At 53.4% G+C, this 24,402-nt stretch overlaps 2 protein-coding genes across 11 annotated transcripts in view; one reads left to right on the top strand and one right to left on the bottom strand.

The window, feature by feature from the left end:
- The window catches only part of LOC122708918 (prosaposin), a 33,529-nt gene extending 19,311 nt beyond the window's left edge, over positions 1–14,218 (top strand). The window contains exons 3-15 of one of the 3 annotated variants that reach the window (XM_043925748.1): positions 615–689; positions 1,248–1,373; positions 2,538–2,741; positions 3,097–3,240; positions 4,359–4,415; positions 6,814–6,819; positions 8,587–8,718; positions 10,409–10,504; positions 10,837–11,023; positions 11,109–11,266; positions 11,596–11,676; positions 11,966–12,073; positions 13,124–14,218. In XM_043925748.1, the coding sequence (XP_043781683.1) occupies positions 615–689; positions 1,248–1,373; positions 2,538–2,741; positions 3,097–3,240; positions 4,359–4,415; positions 6,814–6,819; positions 8,587–8,718; positions 10,409–10,504; positions 10,837–11,023; positions 11,109–11,266; positions 11,596–11,676; positions 11,966–12,073; positions 13,124–13,159 (1,410 nt within the window). In that variant the 3' untranslated portion in view covers positions 13,160–14,218. Of the gene's footprint in view, positions 1–614; positions 690–1,247; positions 1,374–2,537; positions 2,742–3,096; positions 3,241–4,358; positions 4,416–6,810; positions 6,820–8,586; positions 8,719–10,408; positions 10,505–10,836; positions 11,024–11,108; positions 11,267–11,595; positions 11,677–11,965; positions 12,074–13,123 lie in introns of all 3 variants that reach the window. The other 2 variants (XM_043925747.1, XM_043925749.1) reach the window with 2 other exon arrangements.
- Positions 14,219–14,478: 260 nt separating this feature from the next.
- The window catches only part of CDH23 (cadherin related 23), a 433,102-nt gene continuing 423,178 nt past the window's right edge, over positions 14,479–24,402 (bottom strand). For 5 of the 8 annotated variants that reach the window (XM_043925738.1, XM_043925739.1, XM_043925742.1 and 2 more), the window contains 14 exons: positions 22,275–22,466; positions 21,971–22,084; positions 21,200–21,329; positions 20,850–21,101; positions 20,587–20,748; positions 19,176–19,432; positions 18,729–18,826; positions 18,211–18,331; positions 18,048–18,127; positions 17,865–17,905; positions 17,656–17,716; positions 17,074–17,203; positions 16,844–16,966; positions 14,479–15,554 (listed from right to left, as the gene is read on the bottom strand). In XM_043925738.1, the coding sequence (XP_043781673.1) occupies positions 15,228–15,554; positions 16,844–16,966; positions 17,074–17,203; positions 17,656–17,716; positions 17,865–17,905; positions 18,048–18,127; positions 18,211–18,331; positions 18,729–18,826; positions 19,176–19,432; positions 20,587–20,748; positions 20,850–21,101; positions 21,200–21,329; positions 21,971–22,084; positions 22,275–22,466 (2,088 nt within the window). In that variant the 3' untranslated portion in view covers positions 14,479–15,227. The other 3 variants (XM_043925746.1, XM_043925741.1, XR_006345354.1) reach the window with 3 other exon arrangements.

Raw genomic sequence — 24,402 nt, 5'->3', positions numbered from 1 at the left:
CTACCCACTCCAGTATTCTGGCCTGAAGAGTTCCAGGGACTGTATAGTCCATGCGGTCGCAAAGAGTCGGACGCAGTTGAGTGACTTTCACTTCACTTCATTTACTTTGGCTGTACCCGGTCTTAGTCGCAGCAAGCAGGATCTTCAGTGGACGCATGCAAGCTCTTTGATTGTGGCATGTGGGATGTAGTGCCCTGACCAGGGATCAAACCCAGGCCCCCCTGCTTTGGGAGGATGGAGTCTTAGCCACTGGACCACCAGGGAAGCCCCTTCAGCTGATGTATTTTGAGCCTCAGTTTCCTCACAGATGTGTTGTGAGCAGGAATACGAAATGTGGCTGGTTCCGGATGCACTGTGCGAGGTGCTCAGGGGTAGAGGGTGCAGGAGGAGGGTTTCCGGCCCACGGAAGCAGAGAGTAGTGTGGTCGGTCACTTCTGATCCTCCCCTGTGGTGTCCAGTGCTTCTCACCTAGGTTGGGGGACTGGCATGTGCCGGCGTGTCAGAGGTGGCCCTGGCTAGGTGGAGTGAGAAAAAAGGCCGCAGAGGTTTTCACCCGTGTGTGATGTGAGTTTTGTCCTACAGATGCAGAGCTCTCTTGTGTTCTTTCCTCTTAGAAATCCCTTCCCTGCGACATATGCAAAGATGTCATCACTGCAGCTGGTAACATGTTGAAAGACAACGCCACCGAGGTGAGCTGCCGCCAGTGTGTGTGTGACCATGTGTGAGTGGCGGCTCTGCGGCCGTGCATCGGTTCCTCACAGAGCTGTGATTCTCGAGGTCCAACTAGGAATGGTCCAGGCCCAGGTGGGAAGTAATTGTCCCACGGGCCACAGACTGTTTGTCACGCAATCCCCCCACCCCTGTCCTTTAGAAATGTAAGAACCATTCTTGGCTACAGGCTACACAGAAACAAGCCATGGGTGCTAGTTTGCTGACTGCTGAGCTCAGCATTAAATGCCCATGGTTAACTGGGGTTTTGTATCACATGCTGTTAACCTTTAGGTTCATTTTTGGTGATTTCTGCTCAGAGGTCCCTGTGCCTGTGAGACTGCAGGTTTGAGCATCTCTGTTTTGAATAGTGCTCGCGTCTGCTCTGTGCCTCACTGGTCTAACAGCCACGGCTCCTCACTATCCCTCTCCCATGGCCTCTTCCCTGAGGGCCCCTGGAGCTGGAGGGCCTCTTGCATTCAGCCCGTTGGCGGAGAAGAAGTCCATTCTGGTCTGACTCTTGCCTCTGTCCTCTCTAGCAAGAGATCCTCATGTACTTGGAGAGGACCTGTGACTGGCTGCCTAAGCCGAATATGTCTGCCTCCTGCAAGGAGATTGTCGACTCATACCTCCCAGTCATCCTGGACATGATTAAAGGACAGATGGTATGTGATGGAGAAGAGCCTCTTTTTTTAGGGCACCTCTGGAGCCAGGGGAGGTTCCAGATCAGATTACAGTGACCATGATGGAGAGTTCCTGGATAGATTGGGATTTTGGAGCCAGGGGAGGTTCCAGATCAGATTACAGTGACCATGATGGAGAGTTCATTGATAGATTGGGATTTTGTCAACAGATCTTTTCTACAGTTGTAACATCCAGAATGGCTTTGGCACAGCAGACCGCTCAGCTTGTAATGTTCAAGGGTTGAGGAGGGTATAGGAAATATGGGAACTCATAGAATTATTGAGGGAATGTAAGTTGGTATACAGTTATAGGTGTTGGTTTGATGTCAACCATGTCAGCCATAAGGATGCTCAACTTTTTTTTTTTCCTTTATTTTTTATTAGTTGGAGGCTAATTACTTTACAATATTGTAGTGGTTTTTGCCATACATTGACATGAATCAGCCATGGATTTACATGTGTTCCCCATCTGAACCCCCCTCCCACCTCCCTTCGACTTTCATTCAATAAGTATCTGTTATTGCATAAACCACATGTCATAGGTTGGGTTTTCCCCAAGGAACAAGGAGCCAAGTTCATGAATTTGGAAAGACTCTAAAAACCTCTAGTAGGGCAGGGGTGTCCTGGGTGGGGACCACAGTTTTGGTGTGGAAGCAGGGGTCACCACAAGACCTCAGGCCATGTTCCAGCATTGCCAGTGCTGCGGGGAGCCCTGGGAGGGGTTCACCGGAGAAGTGACAGGATCCTTGTTCAGGGGGGTTGGTCTGGGTCCCACCAATGGGGAGTTGCAAGAGGGGAAGCTGGCGGGACAGTCAGGTATGAGATGTGAGGTGGGTAGGGGAGGCAGAGAGCTGCACATTGTCTTAGAGGATAAACAGACTAGACTTGCTGGTGGACGGGACTGCAGGCAATGGAAGAGTTAGTCATGCCTTCCAGGTTTGTGGCGGGTGCCTCTGGGAGGCTGGTGGTAGAACCATTTGTTAAAATGGAGCTGCGGAGGGCTGGGTGGTTTAGTGTGAGTTGCCTGTGAGCTGGACATGGGCACGTGAGTCAAGCCAGGAGATAAGGAAAGGGAGAATGCTGAGGTGCCAGGTGGTCTGTTTCCTTCTGGGGCAAGGGTTTCCATTTGGGCCTCTTTCCCCCCAGAGCCATCCCGGGGAGGTGTGCTCTGCTCTCAACCTCTGCGAGTCTCTTCAGAAGCACCTGGCGGAGCTGAATCACCAGAAACAGCTTGAGTCCAATCAGATCCCGGAGCTGGATATGGCTGAGGTGGTGGCTCCTTTCATGGCCAACATCCCCCTCCTCCTCTACCCTCAGGACGGCTCCCATAGCACGCCGCAGCCCAAGAAGGTGAGGCAATGGGCCAGGCTGCCCAGGGCCCCGTTTGGGGTTGGGGTGGAACCGGAGCTGAGACACAGAAGGGGCAGTGTACAGTTCTGACTCCACAGTTACACCAGCCACCCTTCGGATGGTTGTGCCACGGAGATTCTGAAGAACTGGGATGTTTAACACGCCCCCTTTCCTGTTAAGTTTCACTGTAATAAATGCCCACATGATTTTAAACTTCAGTCACTTTAGAGTCTATAAAAGCACATTAAGAACTGTTTAGGGACTCATTTCTAGTGCTATAGTATGAACATGTAGGAACCTGAATACCCTGAGCTGTTTAAGGAGGGTGTATGGCCTAACCATCCCGTCTGTCTAGGCTAATGGGAACGTCTGCCAGGACTGCATTCAAATGGTAACTGACGTCCAGGAAGCTCTGAGGACCAACTCCACCTTTGTCGAGGCCTTGGTGGACCACGCTAAGGAGGAGTGCGACCGCCTGGGGCCCGGCATGTCTGACATGGTGAGCTTTGCCTCCTGCATTGCAGGATGTTCTGGGCCAGGGAGCTGGGCTCTGGAGACAAAAGTGGGACAGCCAAGAGAGTTAACTTCTGGGGTGCCACTTCAGGTTCCACTTAAGGGCCCTGAGGAAGAGATTGTTCTTCTTTTCTCTCAGTTGCCACGTATGTGAGGAACAAGAAGAGAGCCACGTAGAACCCTGGTTTGAAAGGTTGGGCTGTCGTATATTCGTAATTCTAACTGTGGCTGTCCCTGCCACCAGCAGGGCGGTTCCCTGGGGGAAGCTCAGGCCCCTGGCTGGCAGGAGGCTCGCCTGGCACCCCTTCTTTAACTCTGGAGAATGTTGGTCCTGTGGACTCAGAAATTCTGTTAGCTCCACAAGGGTTTTATTTCTTGGACCCTGTTCACATTAACCACACTCATGAGATTGACATCTAAAACCAAAATGCTATTTAATGCCTGACAACTAGGAAACTAAACCTCTGCTAGACGTGGACTCTCGGGTCTGGGTTCTAGAGCAGCCTTTCTGGGTGGAGCTCTGGAAGCTAACGGTCCCTTTCTGTCCACTTAAACCTGGAATTCTTTTAGCCTCATTGAAGTGTTTTTGTATATTTGCTGTGTCAGTTGGCTTCCCCAGGCTAACCTCTCTGAGGGCTGTTATATCACCCTCCATTTTCTTATAGACACTTCACAGTCATGACCAGAGGGTCTGCAAGAAATACCTAGATATTTATGAAAATCATTATAACTTAACTGGATTATACTAGATTTGAACTTCATAATCCCGTCTAAGAATGTGTGAATGAATTTGGGAAGTAATCTCAAATTGATCAGTGTATCTCACAGTTGCCCTAAATTGTCCCTGAGTAGTTGCTGTGTGACCTTGGAGAAAGCAAGGGCCATAAAAGGAGATTGGAGGACCTCATCTCTACGGGCCTTTGGAAAACATTTTCAAAACACTTTGCCATTTTTTGTCTTATTGAGACTGCCCAGAACAGACATTTATGATTCTGCTCTTGGAAACGTGCCTTGATATTTGCGTATTGACACTGTTGGAAAGGCTGGAGTGTCGGTGTATTGTGGTAGTAGTGTTTTACTAAAAGTCTGTTTCTGTCTCCCCAGTGCAAGAACTACATCAACCAGTATTCGGAAATTGCTATCCAAATGGTGATGCATATGGTAGGTCGTGGGGGAAGCTCCTTGTTATTGTTTCTCTTTGTCTCAGGCTGTGATTTCTAGGATTTTGAAAATTGTACAGTTTATTTTCCCTTTTTTACCTTTGAGTACTGAATTAAACCAAAAGGAGCCCTCTTTGACCACTTACAGTTTAGTACCTCCCCCTTGCGTTGCCCGGGCTGGGGAAAGGCGGAAGCAGCCCGACCCTTGGGACTGCCTTGGTGGCTTCCCGGCGGTTTGTTTGCCTCTGTGTCTGTGAGCCGGCCATCAGATTTCTGGTATCTGGCTTTCATTCTGGGACCCATGGGAATAGTCTGCTCTGTAGCTCGGCCAGGCCTGAGGGTTGCTCTGTTGTAGCCTGAGTTCTGAGCGGGCAGAACCCGCCTCCCATACTTGGTCTCGCTCTGCAGCAGTGTCGCCTGTGACTGCTGCTTGAGCCCGTAACCGCTGCACTTGCTTCTGATACATCCAGGTGGTTGGGGGTGGTCCTCCATTATTAGAGGTAGAAAACATCCATTGTGTAGAGGGAAGCCAGCTAGCTCCATGCAGGAATCTGTACAGAGCAGGGTGGTCTGAAGGCACCCTAGGATGCCCTGGCCTCCTGGGATCTAATCCACAGTGGCTGGGGGGGGGGGTGTATTTAATACTGCTTTTCTCTCTGTCATGCTAATTTCCTAACTACGTTGAGATTGGCCTACAATTCTTAAGTTTGTTCTCCTACCAGGGATCAGAAAGCTATGGCCCAGTAGTTTTAATGGAATATAGTAATACCCATATTTGCACTATAATAGTAGGGTTGAGTAGTTGAGAACTTAGGGCCTGTAAAGTCTAAGTGAGTTACTCTCTGGCCCTGATCTGACCACTCAGGGGTTCCATCAGGCACAATAGAATTTTTGTGGAAATATTACTCACACCCTGCCTTGTTCTAAAAATAGCTTAAAGGCAAAGGGCTTTTGCATACAAAGACATGCTGCTAAAGCAGGAAAAAATAAGCCTTTGATGTGACCTGGTCTAGTTAAATGCTTCATCGTAGCTAACAAAATACTTTTATTATTTTTAAAAATCATGCTGCATAGACATATTTGGAAATAGGGATAATTACCCATATTTTTGCATTTTTTGCTTAACTTGTCTTAGTCATTAAATATTCTGCATGTACGATTGCTAAATGGCTGCATAATATTCCATTGTATAGATAAAATTCCTTATGGCTGGTGTTAAGGTTGTTTTCAGGTTGCTCTTAGGATAAAAAGTATGATGAACATCCGTAGAGCCAAAGAGATAGACATGCACATCCCTGTTTTTTTCCCTCAAGATAGGTAACTGGTAAGTAAGACTGGAATTGCTGAATAAAGGGCAGGGCTTTTGGTACACAGGCTTACCTCGAAGATTCCACAGGTTTAGTTTCAGACCACTGCAGTATAGTGAATCATACAACTATAAAATGAGTCAAAGGAATTTTTTGGCTTTCCAGTTGTATGAAAGTTACATTTGTACCACACTCTGTGAAGTCTGCAGTAGCATTAGGTTTAAAGAAACAATGTATATACCTTAAATAAAACTACTTTATTCCTAAGAAATACTATCATTGAAGCCATAGTGAGTCATAGTAGTAAAGATTATTGATCACACAGATCACCTTAACTAACTAACTACTAAGATGAAAAATTTGAAATACTGCAGGAATTACCAAAATATGACACGCAGACATGCAGTGAGCAAGTGGAACAGCGCGGGGGGGTCAATAGACTTGCTTTTGAAGCAAGGTTGTCCCAAACCTTTAATTTGTATAATCTGTGAAGCTCAACAAAATGAGGTATACCTGCATTGGCAGACCAGCCTTCCAGGCTGGCATTTGGCCACCTGGGGGCAGTCTGCCCTGAGACCTGGGCCAGGGCTCCGTGACCTCACCTCCGGTGTCCCTCACCTCCGTCACCTCCGGGTGTATTTGATGTTCTAAGACAGTGCTCTGATTTGAGCAGCCCTGTGTCTTGTTCCTGGCTGCTCATCACCAGCCTGAGGTGAGGGCCTTGCAGGCGAGGTGGGCTTGGCTTCTGAGTGAGAAGAGCCCTTCATAACTGGTGCTCTCCGGGGACTTGCCGCTCAGGGTTCTGACTCGGTGTCAGGGGCAAGGGAACGGTGTGCAGATAGGCTGGACAGCGTGGTCTGACTCTTGAAGGGAGGGCAGCTTTCAGGCCCCCATATGCAAGCAGTAGTAGGAGCAAGGTAGGTTGTTGATAAGATGCCTGAAAGGGCATTTCCCCTAAACTTCTGGTGACAGATGTTTTTACACCTAGTTAACTGCTTGATTATTGTTGTTTTAATTTTTTCTTAACTGTTGTGTCCTTTCCTTTCTCTTATTTTCATCTCCGATTTCCTGTTTTTTTTTGTTCAACAGCAGGATCAGGTATGTGATGGGAATTTGCTTGTAGTAGTGGTTTGCTGCTTCTTGTAGTTATTTTGCTCATCTTTTTTTGTATGGCATAATCAGCTCTGACAGATACAAGGAATGATTGTGACAGGTAGGCTCCCTCTCTCTGTTAATAAATCGGCTGCAGGGGGAGAGTCTACATCTCTCCTGTGTGATTCAGCACTGGAGGGGTCAGGGGTTTCATTTCCCCTCCGGGGGACAAGAAAAGGAAGCCTGCAGAGCCTTTGCTCTGGTCAGAATCAGGGAGGAGCCGGCCACGCGCAGGCCACCAGTGGGTGGGAACCATGGGCGGCCTGCGGTCACTGCTCTCCGCAGTGCAGGCCTGACCCCAGGGGGACACCTTGTTTCTGTCAGGACTCAGGAGAGCGTTGCATGTTACAGGCATGTTTTCCATCAGCCCAGAAATGCTTCTGCTGCATGAGTGGGTCATTTGCAAATAGCGAGCAGACTGTTCCCCTGTCTGTTGGATCCAGAGAATTGGAAACAATCTCTTGATTATAGCTTCTGCCCCTCCGGGTGATGGGGTCCTTTGGGTTCTGGAGCCACATGAGACAGCTTGAGAGCAAGGCCACTGGTGGCAAAACCTGGGGACCGAGCCCCCTGACTGGACTTACTGAACCAGCGCCCTTTCAGGGTTGTACTGAGCACTGCCCTCATCTAGTTCTAGAATTCAAGATTTTCAAAGGTATTATGGAGTCTAATGGGAGAGCACCTTGGTTGAAATATCTGAATTTTCACCTAGGCCTCCTCAAGGAGTTAGTATAGCAAAACTGGTCAGAGACAAAGCAGCCACAGCTCCTGATCTTGGTCTTTTTTCTAAAAAGCTTGCTCTGTCTCCAACCCTTTTCTCATTTTCCCCCCCATTCTTAAAGCCTGTCAGAGATAGGATACCATGAGCCGTGGCAGTGGGCTCGCTGTCTCCCATTAACAGGGCTTGTTTCTACAATCTTCTTCTCGCTGCTTTATGGTTTGGTGGTGGGAGGCAGATGCCATCAGGCCAGAGTGAGTTGCTGAGTGCATTTGTTTACAAAGTATACCCAGCATGTATACTTCACTTGCTCTTGGCCACCTTCATAGTGAAATGGTCAAGGTGTTGTCCAAACTCTAGTTCTCTGCGGTTTGGTGTCTGGAGGGGAAGGGGATCAATCTGCGGATCTTCTGACTCGAACAGGTTCATCACTTGGGGAAACTGGGCTTTGGTGTGTGCTGTGTGTGTGCCATTTTAAACACAGACTGTGATTTTATAAATAAAGTCAGTGTTTCCCCTTAATGCATCATTTTAATGGTCCTGCCACTGAAAGATCCGGTATGGTTTATTTGTATCACTTGGGGCTTTGTTAGGTCATGGGCATGCTGGTTCTTCCTCCGGAAAGAACATATAGCTTACTTCCGCCTGAGAGCGAGCCTGCTCAATGGGAAAACAGGTGCTAGAACAGACCAGGTGGCCCTGGAGAGGATTTGCTTGCCGGTGAAAGGTGCTTGCCGGGAGTCGTGCTTCCCTGGGTGCTCCCTGGCTGGAGCGACATTGGGTGCTAATCTCCCTTCAAAGCTTTGCATGGCCTCCTTGGTACATCTGTATTTGCACCAGCCCCTTAGATTGAATGAGCCTTTTTGCCTGACCAAGCTTTGACGCTGGGTCTAGGATGTTCCTCCGGCACCCTGACCTTTGTGTGTAGAGCGTGGGCCAGTGTGTGTGGGGAGTGCGTGCCTGCTTCCTAACAGCTGCTTCTGTGCTCTTTTCAGCAACCCAAGGAGATCTGTGTGCTGGTCGGCTTCTGTGACGAGGTGAAGGAGATGCCCATGAAGACCCTGGTCCCTGCTGATGTGGTCTCGGAGAACGTCATCCCCGCCCTGGAGCTGGTGGAGCCCATCAAGGTACCTGGTGCCATTGGTTTATGATGCCCCGCCACTCCATGTTGTCACGCCCTACACAGCACACACGCCTGTGGTTCCCTGCTTGGTTTCTGAGGTTACTTGCGTTTGAGCCCATTAGTTTACAGCATTCCCCTAAACTAATGCAGCACCCTCATTGTCATATGTTTCTTTCCTGAGTTATACTCCCTAGTGCTCATGGGATCAAGTCTGTGTTTTTAGCACACCATTCAAGGTCATTTTTCAGTGCCTGCTGCTGCTAAGTCACTTCAGTCGTGTCCGACTCTGTGCGACCCCATGGACGGCAGCCTACCAGGCTCCCCCGTCGCTGGGATTCTCCAGGCAAGAACAATGGAGTGGGTTGCCATTTCCTTCTCCAGTGCGTGAAAGTGAAGTCGCTCAGTCGTGTCCGACTCTTAGCGACCCCATGGACTGCAGCCCCCCAGGCTCCTCCGTCCATGGGATTTTTCAGGCGAGAGGACTGGAGTGGGGTGCCATTGCCTTCTCCTTTCAGTGCCTGGCTCCAACCAAACCTTTCTGATGTGCTTTCTGTGGCCGCTCCCACATCTTTCCCCACACTGTAGCCATGGTCCCAACTCGATGTTCCCAGAACACTCCCAGGGTTAGTGCAGGAGCTTCTCTGGGTGTTGCTCCTCGTGTTGTTTTGTTTCCTTAGCATCCTGCACTTGGTAAAGATCTCCTTCATTCCATACTTGACTTCTGTTCAGCACTTCTTATGGGTGAGATAGTGTTTTAGAGATTGAGGCCCACAGTAGTTCGTCAACAGTGAACAGAATCATCCTTGTGTTCAAGGAGCACCCAGGAGTGTGGTGTCTCACCACATGGCACGTGTGTGCACTTCTTGTTCTGGAACTTTCCGTGTCAGTGTTGCTTGACTTTAGCGGTCTTGTCTCCTCCGGCAATCTCAGCATGTGCCCTGTGTGGACCACGCATGGATTAGGTGTCTGACTGCTCCTCCCACTCCTGCCCAGTCCAGATGCTCAGAGGCTGCGGCCCATCTCTCTGACTGGATTAGTGGCCTAGTGGCCAGACAAAATGGAGAGGTATAGCTTGTACTCTTAGACATATGTGGTACTTAAATTTAAAAACAAAATCCAGTTCCTTAGTTGCTGGCCACATTTCAGGTGCTCAGTAGACACACGGCCAGTGGCTGCTCTACTGGATGGTACAACTAGAGAAGGTTGTCATGGAAAGTTCTGTTGAACATGGTTTTATCAAAGATAGGCTCTAGAAAAGAAATTTCAGGTGCTGAGACTTGAAAGTCAAGAGATGATCTCAGATGTGTTTAAAACTGTCTTCTAAATAGTAGAATTCCTCTGCTGCTACTGTCTCATTCATCTCCCCAGAATGAATGCTGAATGATGAGGTGGTTTGAACCAAACAGATGTTGAATGGACAGCTCTCCAGGGTTGGGGGACAGTTTCATTGCTTCTCTTCGTAGTTTTGGGTGGGAGGTGGAGGATTAGGGAAAGGGCCGGATTTCCCACCATATACGAACAGCAGGGGCCAGGGCTCAGATACTAGGAAGAAGCCACACCCTGTTCTGAAAGCAGCAGAAGGTGGCTTCTGGGCGACGCTAGCCCGTCCTGGCCTCGGCCCCCATTAGGGGAGCAGGACCAAGGGGTGAGGCGAGGCTCTTGGTGTCAGTGTTCTTCTCCTGCCCTTTTAACAGAAGGACCCAGCCCCCGCGAAGGCTGACATTTACTGCGAGGTGTGCGAGTATGTGGTGAAGGAGGTGGTCAAGCTGATTGACAACAACAGGACTGAGGTACGTGGATCTGGGGACATCTGCCATGGCAGAGGGACAACCTCTCTTGGCCCTGGAGCCAGAACGGCCTCGTGGGAGGACCAGCAGACCTGGGCTTGGCCCTGGCGGGTGAGGGACACCAGCCTGGAGGTCGAAACACCCGCTCCCCACCAGCAGGTCGCTCTGGGCTGGGGCTGGAGGAGGCACCTGCCCTGCTGTGAGCTCTAGCCTTTGCGGGGGGAAGCAGCACCTTGCGTGTTGGCTGGTTTCCTGGTCACATCAGCATTTTCAGAGTCTCTTCGCCCCCATGCAGCCTCCCATCTTCTCACTGAGCCTCTCCCCTTGTGTTTCAGGAAGAAATAATCCACGCTTTGGACAAAGTGTGCTCGAAGCTGCCTGCATCCTTAGCTGAGCAGTGCCAGGAGGTGGTGGACACCTACGGCAGCGCCATCCTGTCCATCCTCTTGCAGGAGGCGAGCCCCGAGCTGGTGTGCAGCATGCTGCACCTCTGCTCCAGCCGGGGGCTGCCGGCCGTGGCGGGTGAGCCCGGGGCGGGTGAGGCCGGGCGGCCCCTCCTGGGCAAGGGAGGGCCTCGCCGGCACTGAGCCTGGGCTCTCTCGTGTAGTCCGCCTGACGCCGAGGAAGGACGGTGGCTTCTGCGAGGTGTGCAAGAAGCTTGTGGGCTATTTGGACCGCAGCCTGGAGAAGAACAGCACCAAGGAGCAGATCCTGGCTGCCCTCGAGAAAGGCTGCAGCTTCCTGCCGGACCAGTACGAGAAGCAGGTACGCCATGGGCTGCTTTCGGCCCAAATGTCAGCACCTGCTGGGGGAGTGTGGGAGCTGAGTGCTCGTCGACTCTACCTCTGGGTGAAGTTTTGCCATTTCTGCCTCTGGCATGGAGTCCACTGAGATTTTCTTAAAGGTGCTCTGTGGACTCCAGTGGAGCCACCGGCAGGAAAATGAGCAGGTGTGGGTAGGTAGTGCACCTGGGCAGGGAGGCTGGGAGGCTGGCAAGGCCAGGAGTTCTGGTAGAGAGCATGTAGAGTGCCCCTCCTCGTCTGCCCGCGCTCCGCCTGCACTCACCCAGACCTGCACTGCTGTTTCCCCGACAGTGTGACCAGTTTGTGACGGAGTATGAGCCGGTGCTGATAGAAATCCTGGTGGAGGTGATGGACCCTTCCTTCGTGTGCTTGGTAAGCCATGTGCTAGGCTGGTAGTTTCCTGGGCAGTGCCGCCTGGCGGGGGAGTGCTGTGTGGACCCTGGAAGGGTTCCTTTCAAATATGGGGCTGGAGGCAGAGTCTGGGGACAGTATGTGGGAGAGTCAGACATCCAGGTCCCACCACTTTACCGAGCAACCTTGCCTTTTTGGGAAAGTGCTTATTAGAGCTTTGATTCTAGCTGCTTCTAGCAGCTGATAATCTCTGCTTTGCAAAGGAATAGCTGAGCAGATCTAATACTTTCTCCTCCTCTTGACCATATAGAAGATTGGAGCCTGCCCAGCAGCCCGCAAGCCGCTTTTGGGAACTGAAAAGTGTGTCTGGGGCCCGAGCTACTGGTGCCAGAACATGGAGTCGGCAGCCCTGTGCAACGTGAGTAACTGCTCTGGGCCCGCCTGCCAGGCCTGTGCCTGCGCTCTCGGGGTGTGACGCCGAGGGGAGGGAGGCTCTGGTCTAACTGGCGCCTCGCTGCTCAGCTCTCTGCTTCATCTTCAGAGTTAGGATGGGGGTGCAGTAAGGCTTACTTGGGGTCACCAGCAAAAGCAGGGCTCACTGCACTTTCGTCTCTGAGGAGTGATGGGTGGCAGGGGATGTTCTCCAGTGTTCTTTGCTTCCACTTTCTTGCTTTTGCCTTCAGTTCCCTTGTGACAGGGTCAGGTTCATAAGAAATCGGTCACCCGAGGGATTGCACAAGGCCTGTTGGATTCTTGCACAAGGCCTCTTGTCCCCGGGCTCCTTCTGCCTTGGCTGGAGCCTGGCCTGGTTCTTCATCAGGGCCTGGCAGAGCTCTTCTCAAACCACCCTGGGCGTTGGCTCCCAGCTGGGCGGCCACTGCTGGGTGACCCATGCCGCTTTCCTGGGTGGGGATGTGTGTCTCAACTTCTGTTACCTTATGTTTCTTTGCGCAACTTTCTCTTCCTTGTGGGATTCTTTCAGTGAGCCAGTGTTGGGGGCATTGCATCATCTTGGGCTGTGGCAGGGAGGGTGTGAGGGCCCCCCACCTCGAGCCTCTTGCCCCAGTACCCTGCCCTGCAGCACAGTCAGTGGTGGAGTGGGATCCCCCGCTCTCCTGGGTACCTGGGCCAGTTCTGAGCTGGTGTGAATGGCTGACTGTTGGCTGAGGAGTTTTGCCTTGGGGCCCTCTGTGCCAGGGCTCAGGTGTGTAATCAGAGGGGTCCTGGTCCTTCCTACAGGACTGTTGCCTTGGACTGCTCTGGACTCTTGCCTTATGAGTCTTAGAACCCCACCACATATTATGCCTGGGTTTAAAGAATATAAAGACCTGGGTTTTCAGCATGTGGTGTGCTCTGGCTGATCTGGGCCAGGGTATCGGGTCCCCTTTCTGGGTGCAGGCTCATGTGCTTAGGGGCTAGGGGTGGAGTGTGTCACCTGCAGACTAAACTGTCCCCTCTCTCCCGTCAGGCCGTCGAGCACTGCAAGCGTCACGTGTGGAACTAGAGGCACGTTCCATCCTGGAGAAACTGCAGCGTCTTTTCCTGCTTGTGTGTCTGGGGGAACGAACACAGATCTGTTGACTTTGTTATAGAAATAGGATCCCCTCTTCCCTCAGTCCCTTTCTTCTCTCCCTCATTGTGGCATTGCTGTCAGTGGCATGCTGACGTCGTTGCTTCAGTGTCCCTTTCTCTCTGCTACACAGACGCCGGCATAGCGTACACTGGAGGTCTTCTGAGTTTGTCCCTGTGTGTGGTTATGTGGAGGAGAAGGGGCTCTGGCTGGGGGCGTGAGCCAGAGCCTCCGGACAGAGGTGGTCCGTCCTCCTGGCTGGGCTCTGGGTGCTGAGGCCTCTGCCTACTCTAACGAAGGAGTCGAGTCACCATCCCCTTTTGTGGGCCTGCTGACTGCAAAACAAAGGCAGTTTTATATGAAGGATGAGAGACTCAGAATAATGAGGCTTTTTAAACAACGCGGTTCTCACTGTCACAGAGCTGTTGGAAACAGTTGCTCAGAAGACCAGGTGGGCTGGGGCTCGCTATCCCTGGGTCAGCCTTCAGTTCGGCTTTCTTGTCTTTCCTGATGGATGCGTTGTTTGGGGTTCTGTGGTTTGGGGTGGGAGGGGAAAAAACCAGTTCACCTGAATGTGCCCTGCTGGCTCTCTGTGGCGGTTCTGTGGGTCTGCTTGTGTGTGTGTGTGTGTGTGTGTGTGGACCATGGCGACACCTCCTGCCTGCTCTGGTGTCGGCCCTGCTGCCCAGCACCCCCACTGCTCTGGGCAGGACAGTCCCTCCCCTCCGACCCCCCATCTTGTAGATGTTCTTTTCGACCTGCCAATAAATGTGGATGACAAGCTCCTAAGCCTCTGGCTTCCAGGTAGAAGGTCTGCTGGGTGTGCTGTCCCGGGGCCTCGGCTGCCGCCCTGCCTTCTTCTCTCCCCTCTGGCTGCATCTTCTGTTCCACTTCCGGTTGCCAGGAGAGAGCAAGACATGTGGTTGCTATTGATGTTTTGGTTTGTTTTGCACTAAAATTTCTGTGATTTAACAATAAAGTCTGTCAACCAGAGCCTGAGTGTGTGTGATACCTCAGCCAGCAGAGTTTGGCTTCTGAAGAGCTCTTGAGGCTGTGAACCTGTAAGTGGCAGTCCTTGGGCCTCATTTGGGCACAGGAAGGAAGTCCCATCTCTGGTTCTCTGTGGCAGCCCCGGGCCACCAGTGGTCAGGGAGTGCCCCCGGAGATGGGTCCAGCTCTGGCCCATGCTGACCCCCACCGCCCCCCTGCCCCAGCCCAGCCCAGCGGGTAAGTTTACCAGAGTGACATGCTGGTTCCTTGTGAGTTGCCTTTCTTTTTAAAATTCAGACCATTCCAGAGACGTTCAGTGCGTACCAATTGAACAAAACCAAGGGGAAAATATTGAGGGAATAACTTAGTTTCAAAGGGGGATACACACAAACATTCTACATTCAAAACCCAAGAGAATGTCAGTCATTTTTCTCTTTATGAGCCAGGAACGTTTGGGAAGCCAGTGAAATGGAGAGAGTGCTGTTTGCTGACATTGACTGTGTCCGTGTGGGGAGACAGGGAGGACTCACTGCCCCCACCTGCATGTCCAGTCAGGGAAGTGGCAGAAATGTGCTGGGACTTGAACTGGAGTCCAAGAGTCAAGGCCAGGCAGGGCACGCCTGCCTTGGGCTCCCTCCCCAGTGCTGGGCTCCTGTGCAGTGGGGCTAGGGTTGGGGGGAGTGGGCCGGCTTGGCCTCTTTCAGCTCAGCCTGGGCTGAGTTGGACCTCAGACTCCTGGGCTCTCAGTGACCCTCCTTACCTCATCCTTAGAGGCTTGCCATTTGTTTGGTTTTCTTAAAAAAATAACATTTTATGAAGGTAGAGATCAGATGCTGAATAAGCGTCTGGCAGAAGTGGAGCCTGAGCAGCTGAGGCAGGCCCTGCTGCTGGGCCAGCCCGTGGTGGTGTGCCCAGAGCTGCCCCCGGAGGGGCCCGCACCCTGGAGGTCCTGCCCCTGCTTTGGCCCCGGGAGGTGCTGGGCTGCGCATTCCAGGCGGGCTCCCCCCTCTAGTCACAGCTCCGTGATCTCCAGGGGGCTCTCCATGATCACGTCTCGAAGCTTGTGCAAGGGTGTGGACTTGGCGGACTCTGTGCGGGCGTTGCGCTCAAAGGCGCTGGCCTCGGCCGTTGTCAGCGTCTCCAGGGAGCGGCCCAGGCCCTTCTGGTCATCCTCGGGCAGGCTGTTGAGGTCCGTGGCCAGCAGCGTGCCCGTGCTCCCGTGCATCACGTGGATCCCATCCGGCCCTCTGAGCTCAGTAGGCGGCTTGTGGCAGAAACGCAGGCTGCCCTGGCCGGGGCTGCGCTCCCCTGGCTCCTCTTCCAGCTCCGTCTGGATCAGCTGCAAGAGGCCCGGAACCCCGTGCTCAGGCCTGCCCCTGCGCAGGGCGACGGCCCCAGAGTCCCACCTGCTGTGGGCTTGTCTCCCTCCACACACAAGGAGCCCTGGGCTTGTGCCACAGAAGCCTGCGCAGCTTACGACTGTTGTTCAAACTGGGTACAAAGGAGAACAATAGATCCATCTGGTGCTACAGGTGTGTTCTGCAGAGCATGGGGTTCCTATGAGAATCTTTGTAAGCTCCTGTGTTCACTCAGGTCTATAAAGATCCTGTGACTGCAGCTGTGGAATCGGGACTTGTTACCGGGCTGGCCTTGAGCAGGATCAGCTCTCACTGGGGCAGGTGGGAGGTGTCCACAGTGGGAGCTGGAGGGGACTGATAAGGCTGAGCAGAGACTCAACAAATGGTGCTCTGTCCTGTGTGGAGCTTCTCAGTTTTCACCTTCCTGTGTGGGGAATATTGGCCCAGCCAGAAACCTGAATTTTTTAGACAAAGTCTGACTGTTCAAAGTGATTGACGTGGCACTGCAGTCAGTTTCTAAAAATGACATGATCTCTCAAAGATACCTTCTTGGGGGTTTCTCAGATCTGAGAGAAACACTGCCTCAGCACCCACCCATCCCTGGGAAAGTCCACCAGAGTCCAGAGAGCAGAATCCAACTGTCTGACTCTCTGGACCCCCACCCACTGCAGTCTTGGGTCCTAGTTACATCTTAGAGACTCCGAGGAGGATGAAAGAGAGACAGGGAGAGGGAGAGAGCACCCCCAGGGCTGGGGCACAGCATACAGCTCCCGGCCCACCCGCTACCTCGGAGATGGAGGAGTGGCAGGAGGAGGCTTTTTGCACCATCCGCTGTGCAAAGAGCTTTTTGAGCCGCAGGTAATCCTCCAGGACCACCTTCAGCAGCGAGCCCTGGGGGAGGGAGAGGGTTAACCCCCACCAAGGCCCTCCCCTTCCTGCCCCACCCCCCACTCACTCCCCTAACAGGTTGGGGTAATGGAAGGTGCCTCTGGGCATCTGATCCTAGGGTAGAGGGTGGGAACTGAGCCTGCTGACAGCGGCCAGCCGGACCTATGTTGCCAGAGTCCTGGCCTTGAGGCCACTTGGGCTGAAGCAGCTTCTCATCAGCCCAGGGCCGCTATCTGTTCTGGCCCCCCAGAGGGCAGGTCTAGCTGAGGCCCTGGAGGTGGAGGGAGCTGTTTCCCAGGCCCCTCCCCCGTCCCTGCATCCTCTGGAGTAAGTCCAAGCCCAGCCAGGGGTCTGGGGGCAGGAGCCTGCCAGGACGACTCACCTTGATGGGCCCCTCCCGAATGATCTGGCCCAGCTTGGCAATGTTATCGTACTCCTGGATGGCAGCCCGCAGGTACCGGTCGTCGTCAGGCTTGACTGCCGCTGGTTCTCGCCCAAAAGTTCCCTGGGGAGAGGGGGCATTAGCTGGCGCAGAGGTAGACGGCATGCACATGTGTACACACACGTACGTGTCCCTCCTGACTGTCCCCGCCCCCTCCGGCCCAGGCTCACATGGGTGCGGGTGGGGCTGTTCCACAGGTCAGCGATCTCACTCAGGTTCTCCGGCAAGTCATCCTCGTGCTCAGCCTGGGCGGCCAGCTCCAGGTTCCGGCAGAAAGGATCCAGCCACACAGGGTTGGCCCTGCAGATGGAGTAGGGTTGGGAGGAGGCTGCAGTGGATGGACACTTCTGACGCCTTTGAGGGAAACGGGCCCCCACCGTTTCCTCAGCCATATCTGTCACAGGACTGGGGGTAGAGGGTGGTAAGAAACGCCCCTTGCCTGTGGCACCTGTGGGTGCGTCCTCCCCTCACAGATCCCACAAGAACCAGGACAATATCCCCATCAGGATCAGCTGTGGTGCGGAGGCCTCCCCTTGCACCCGGTGTCCAAAACCTATGCCTCCCTGGAACTTGCGGCCCACAAGTCAGGGTGGAGAGAGGGGTGTTTGGCCCAGCAGGGGGCACCCACATCCCAGGTTTCAGCCAGTCAATGATGCCCTCAGTGCTTGAGAGGCAGTAGGGACTTTACCCCAGCTTGGTCCAGGGTGTGTCTTCCTAAAGTGCACCCAGCAGGGTTCAGGGACCCCACTCACCCATCGAAGGAATACTTGTTGGTGTTGGGCATGTCCATGATGTCAATGAAACCACGATTCCCTGTAGGAGAAGGGTTGGGGTGTGGGGTAGAGGGGTACACCCTGCTGGGGCTGGGGAACTGGGCCTGAGCCAGCCCTGTGAGGCCCTGGCGGTCACTCTAGGCCCTCAGGGGCCCCTGCCACCTCCCCACCCATCACAGCCCTCTTACCTGCGGAGCCAGCCACGATGGCTTTGAGCTTCCTCTTGTGTCTAGAAAGAAGCAGAGGGGCTGGTGAAGGAGGCTGGGGCTGGATTGGCACCTTAGGGCCTAATGGCCCTGCCTGCCTCCGTGACTGTCTGCGGAGCAGGGCTGGTCAGCCTGTCTCAGGGCAGGGCAGTGGGGGTCACTCACACAGTCCTGTAGTACCAGTTCATGAGGATGAACAGCATGGCAGCCAAGAAGAGGAGAATGGCCAGGACAATGATCGCCATCTAGGGGAGCAGGGCCGGGCCTGAGTGGGTGAGAGCAGCCAGGGCAGCACGGGGACTGTGGGGGTGGCTGTCACCAGGGGTACCTGCAGGGCGGACATGTCATCGGGCAGGCGGACAGAGATGGCGGGCTGCACGTCCAGGACGTTGTAGTTCCGGAACAGATTCCTCAGTTGCTCCTTGTTTTCATCGATCATCTGGATCACCCTGGGCGAGGGGCAGGGGCCTCAGCCATTCCTCAAGAGCTCGTCCCACTCAGGCCAGTCTGCCCCCAAGTTTACCCCCCACCAAGCCTTGTGAAATTCAGGCCCACCCAGCTTGGATAACCCTGTATCTTACAGATTCACCATCCCTTCACATAAGATCCTGTTTGATCCTCACAATTGCTGTAATACTCCCATTTCACGCATGGGAAGAGTAAGGCTCAGGGGGTGGACCTCTGTTCACACACCTTCTCTCTACCTGCCCTGCCCATCCCTGGGTGAGAGCCTCCCATACAACAGGCATGATGGTGTTACCCTGCTCCCCAACTCCAGGGTGGGGGCAGACTGACAGACCCAACTCCAGGGTGGGGGCAGAGAGCTGAGCACAGACCCACACCCACCGGTCCACGTCCAGGATGCGGTTGGTGTCGCGGTTCACCACGTGGATGAGCAGCTCCGTCTGTGCGAAGTTCACCCGACCCTTCTTGTCCACGTGGAACTAGGTGAGAAGGGCATCATGGGAGGTGTGGCAGGGGCAAGGCATGGGAGGGGCAGGCCTCTCCTAGCAGCCCCTCCTGCCCTGCCCTGCCGAAACCCTAGCACGACTGAATGCTCACCAAGGATCAAGCTCGAGGCTGACCACTGAGCTGCACTGGGCCAGACACTATTATTAGCCCCATTTTATAGAGGAGGAAACAGGCCCAGAGACCTGGAAGGACCATGCTCAGGCAGCTCAGAAATGGCTGATCCCTTTCCTACACCCCGATCTCTATGCACTGCTCTGCCCCTGTCCCGGCCCCACTTCTTGCTCCGCTGCCCCGAGGCCCAGAGCGGGTTCCTCAGGGTACCTGCACGTCATCGGTGTTGACGATGGCACCGGTGATGTTGGAGAGCAGGTGGATGAACTCCTCCTCAAAGCCACGCACGCGGTCAGGGATCTCGTTAATGACGATCTTGACCCGCTGGTCGTCCCTCAGGATGTAGATGCCAATGACAGCCGTGTCGTTGTGGCCCGCCAGGTCCCGGGCCACGATGTCCACCACAAAGTAACCGGGGCTGTAGGCCATGAAGAGGTCGAAGGTGCGCAGGATGCCGTCCACACTCCCTGCAGGGAGAGCCCACGGCTGGTGCACTTTCTCTAGAGAATTCTAAGTTTTATTTAAACATGCGGCATCCTAAAAACACAACTTGGGCTGCACTGACCCAAGGATGACAAGCTGGACTTTGCCATCCCATCCTGGGAGGCTGTGGAACACTTCCGAGCCCCCTGTGTCCGTTTCTCACATGTAACACACGCGCCTTGGAATTTCACAACCATAGCAGAAAGATGACTGGCGTTGGTACGGCAAGGCCTTCTCTTAAAAGACTGGATTCAGAGACTTAGATCTGGGTTCAAAGTCTGCCACTTTGTAGCTTTGTGACCTGTAGCAAGCTGCTTATTAGTTTAAGAGCAGTGGGAACTCGGAGGACAAAGTGATGGTTGTCTGGTGGTGTGACTGGAGGTGGTGGCACATGAACTAGACTTCAGAGGATGGTGAGGGGAGCATTCTGAAGACAGAGGTAAAGGCCAGGATGGTGTTCCAGGAAGTGAACACAAAGGGATCCAAGGCCAGGGGAGGATGCTGTGAAGCAGGCTTGAAGGAATGGTGAGTAGTTCAGCCTGAGTGGGAGCCGTGCCCTTAAGGGTATAAAAGGGGCTGTGGAACCAGAAAGCGGGATTAGAAGGAAGAACTGATGAGCCTAGAAAGCCAGGCCAAAGAACCTGAATTGATTGCTGTGGGCAGCAAAGTGTAGGGAAGGGGCTGGAGCTGGAGGTAAGATTGGGACACCTTCTAGAACCTAACCCAGAGATGCTCAGCTCTCCACACAGGCAGATGCACAAGCAACCATGCATACTTTTAGGTTGAAGTGTGCTTTTTGAATTCTGGCTCCCCAGTGCCTACCTAGCACAATGCCTGACACAGGGGAGGGTGAGGTGCACAAATGGAAAGATAGGAGGATATATGGAAAGGAGAATGGGGAGATGGATGGGCAGACGAATGAATGAAGATGAATGAATGGATGCATGGGTAGATGGATGGATGAGGAGATGGGAAAAAGAGAAGAAAGTGGGTGGGTAGATACAGAGATGGATAGGTGGATGGTTGGATGGGTGAATAGAAGGACTGATGTGGCTGACTGGCCACCTATACCCTGTGGTATCCCCATAGACCCTATTTCGTTCAGACCTACAATACATGAAGTGGTTGGAGCCCCTACCCATCGTGAAGACCTGGCCCACGTCCTCAGAGTCATTGGCTAGGGCCTGGAAGTAATGGATGGCCAGGATGCTATAGAAGACAAGACTGTTGTTGCCAATGTCTGCGTCCAGGGCCAGCACCTGGATCAACTCCGAGCCCACTTTGGCGTCGGTGGCCACTCCTGCAGGAATAGGCAGATGAGTGTAAGCGACAGAGGAGAGGCCACCCTACGGCAGAGGAGAGGCCACCCTACACCCCGGGCCCAGGCTCTGGTCCCTGCACCTGCAGTGTACTCAGCCTTGGTGAAGCGTGGCGGCTGATCGTTGATGTCCTCCAGCACGACACGCACTTCCTGCAGGGTGAGGTCAGTGACCAGGTCAAGGGCTGGGGAGGGCCTGCGGGGAGGTGTCCAGCTTCGATTGCTTGAAGCCTTGACGATGAAGGAGAAGACGGCTTCACGCTCCCTGTCCAGGTCCCTCAGCACCAGCAGATGCCCGTCGGGCTGCAGCTGGAAGTTTTTCTCTTCGTTGCCGGCTGAAGGGGACCGTGGCACAGCATGAGGGGCCGGGAGGGGGCACATGTGGGTCATCTCCAGCCCCAGGGTAGGGAGGCATCACCCTGCCGGGACCCACCTGCGATGAAGTAGTACACGATGGCATTGGAGCCCTCGTCTGCATCCACAGCGCCTGTCACGTTGCCCACAAGGGTGCCACGTGGTGAGTGCTCGGGCACCGTCAGCAGCTGGTACTGGGGGCTGCCTTTCTGCAGGGGGAGAGGGAGGTCATGGGAGGCCAAGGGAAGGCGTGAGCCTCTGCCCCTGCCAGAGGGTACTGGGCAGTGCCTTCATGGGTGCTGAGGGCATTTCCTGCCCAGGCCTAGAGAAACTGCTGTAACCTTAAGGGAGCAAGGGTTGGGCTGGAGAGACCCCTGCTCTGCCCTGAGGGAGTGTCACCCACGACTTCCTCCAGGAGGGCAGGGCTGGCTGGGCACATTCTCCAAGGTCTCCTAGGACCTGAACAAGGGGGCTTGCATGTGCACACATACACACTCTCACACACACACATACGTGCGGTCTCCAGGAAACATCACACCCTGTGTGCACACAAGATGAGAAAACCGCCAGGTTAGAGTCTGAGTCCACCCGAAGAGGCTCAGCCCCAGCTCACTAAAGCAGAATTGATTTTCAGGGTCCTTTTGTGAGCGTGTATGCAGACATGGGCACGTCAGCTCCAGGAGTCAGGCATTTCTGTCTGCTTTCTGACTGCTGGGTAGTGCCTTGACATAGTAGCTGCTCAGACAATAATCTGTGAAGTGCCGGGCAGTTTCCACATGTGACCACGTGTGTCTGCAGCACAGTGTGCACCGAGTGTGGTGTGACCGGTGCAGGGGAGGGGTAAGCTCACTGGCGGCCTCACGAAGAGGGGTTCGTTGTCGTCGATGTCCTCCAGGGCCACCTGCAGCGGCTGCATGGTCTCATAGGGCACAGGCTGGCCCAAGTCACTGGCCACCAGGATGAGCTGGGGAGGAGAAGTGCCGTCAGAGCGGACGAAGGGCCCCAGGCAGGCAACCCCAGAGGACAGCTCACTACCCTCGCAGACATTCTAGGTGGGGACGTAGTGGTCCGGCGGCCAGAAGAAGGTCTCTTTCTCGGCCGGCCCCGCCCCCGGCAGTGGGCCCCGCCCCTCGTGCCAGGCCCCGCCCCCTTACGCTGTACACTGCCTGCTTCTCCCGGTCCAGGCGCTGCGCGGTCTGGATGAGGCCGCTGACTGGGTCGATGGTGAAGTACTCCCAGTCCCGGTTGCCTGCCGTCTTCAGGAAGCTGTAGCGCACGGCCCCGTTGAGGCCCTCGTCCTTGTCCGTGGCGTAGACCTCGTACACGTTGGAACGCAGTGGGATCTCCTGCAGGGGGTACAGAAGGAGGTATCCTGAGAGAATCCCAGCTCTCAGAGCAGAATGTCCTTGCCACCTTTCAGCATTCCTAGGAAATGCCTGTCTGCTTGGCTGGACTCTCCTGGAGTCTAAGCACCTGCTAGAATGTTCCTTCACCCCCACCCCCAACCAAGGCCACTACCCACGGACAGTCCAGCCTTGGATCCACCATGTTCCAGATTCTTGGGGTGACCGCCCTTCCAGGGCTATCCCATCCCTCCATCGCACTGCATGCTGAGGTTTAGAAGACCCTCAGACCCACCCTCTGTTTCTGGGCCTACTACCCCAATCACAGGAGCTCTAGGTATCCCCAGAGAACACATCCACCCAATGGGGTCCCTGAAAATGGGGAGGGCATGCAGGTAGGGTGATTTGGTGGCTAGAGATTGGACATTTGGGTTCAAGTCTGTTACTAATTCACTCTGTGACCTGAACATGCCACTTCTCTCCTCTGATCCTCAGGCTCGCAAGTCCCTTTAGTCTGAGCTATCAAAAAACCTAATAGACATCAACCTAATAGTCCATGAAAAGGTTGCCAAGGGCACAAGAAAAAGAACAAGTTTTTGGCTTTCAGTTAAAAAAGCATCAGCTCAGCATGATTTCACTGTTTATCTCACTGATCATGACAATCAGAAACTCCAACTGGCAGTTCCATCTAATAGATTGAAAGTGGGATGACAGGGGTAATTACTTAACAAATGCTGGTTGTTCGAGAAACATGAATCTTTCAAATATGGACCCCTTGAAAGAAAAAAAAAAACCTTAGTAAAAGGGGCCCTTTGGTGTGGAAAAGAACTGTGCTCAGTTGCTCAGTCGTGTCTGACTCTTTGTGAGTCCACGAACTGTAGCCCACCAGGCTCCTCTGTCCATGGGATTTTCTAGACAAGAATACTGGAGTGGGTTGCCATTTCCTTCTCCAGGGGATCTTCTGCACCCAGGGACTGAACCTGGGTCTCCTGCATTGCAGGCATATTCTTTACTGTCTGAGCCACCAGGAAAGTTACAAAGAACTAGATTATTATTAATTTATACGCTGCCTCATTCTGTAAAGAAGATTTGAGGCAGGCAGTGGACAAGAATGTGTAAACTATAATAAGAGTGAATGGGTTAAAAAAAATCAGGGTAGAGAAAAAAATGATTGGCAGAAGATGGAAACAGAGGGATGGGCGGGAAGGTGTGTACACTAACATGTACATCAATCAAGGTGGGCTGACCACTCTGAGCTCTCTAGTGAACAAAGAAAAGAGGGCCATTGTATCACTGCAGTAGACACGGGTTAAAAAAAAACAAATCACAAGGTAAAAGTGTAGTGTTTCCTAGAGCTCAGCCCTGGGAGAAATTTATCATGTGGGACCTCAAATGAGAGTGACAGCAAGGACATCCTGAGATGCAGAGAGATGCTGAGCCCACTGGCTCATTTTTGGAGAGAAAAGAGCATTTTCTCATTTGGGGAGAAAAGAACAAGTGGGAGACACCCCAAGTATTCTTTCAAGGAGCATTTTGGGCTTTGGTGCTGAAGGAGGGGAAGGGCAGGAGTCCTTCCCTATCTTTATAAGACATTTGAGAACAAGGCATGAAAGAAGAATTGGAAACAGACGCTCAGCCACTTCCCCTTGTTTCTTATTTTGATGTTCATCCTTAGGTCCCAGGCTGTCTCCAACACTGGTATCAGCAGGAACAACAGACAGACAGAAGGGGCTGCGTGTTTATTTTGAGACAAGTATGGGGGAAGTGACTTGTGGGGAGACTGTCCTTGACAGACATTAAGAAGCGAGAGTGGGACACCTACTATTATTAGTCCCACTTTGCAGACGAAAAAAAAAGACTCAGAGAAGTCACTTGCTCAAGGTCGTCTGGCTGGTAAGTGATGGAGTCAGATGTGGATCCAAGAGCTCTGGCTGGCGCA

Source organism: Cervus elaphus, chromosome 15 (genome assembly GCF_910594005.1).
Source record: "Cervus elaphus chromosome 15, mCerEla1.1, whole genome shotgun sequence".
NCBI lineage: Eukaryota > Metazoa > Chordata > Mammalia > Artiodactyla > Cervidae > Cervus > Cervus elaphus.
Note: the sequence above shows the minus strand (reverse complement) of the source record. Positions and strands in the feature narration are given on the sequence as shown.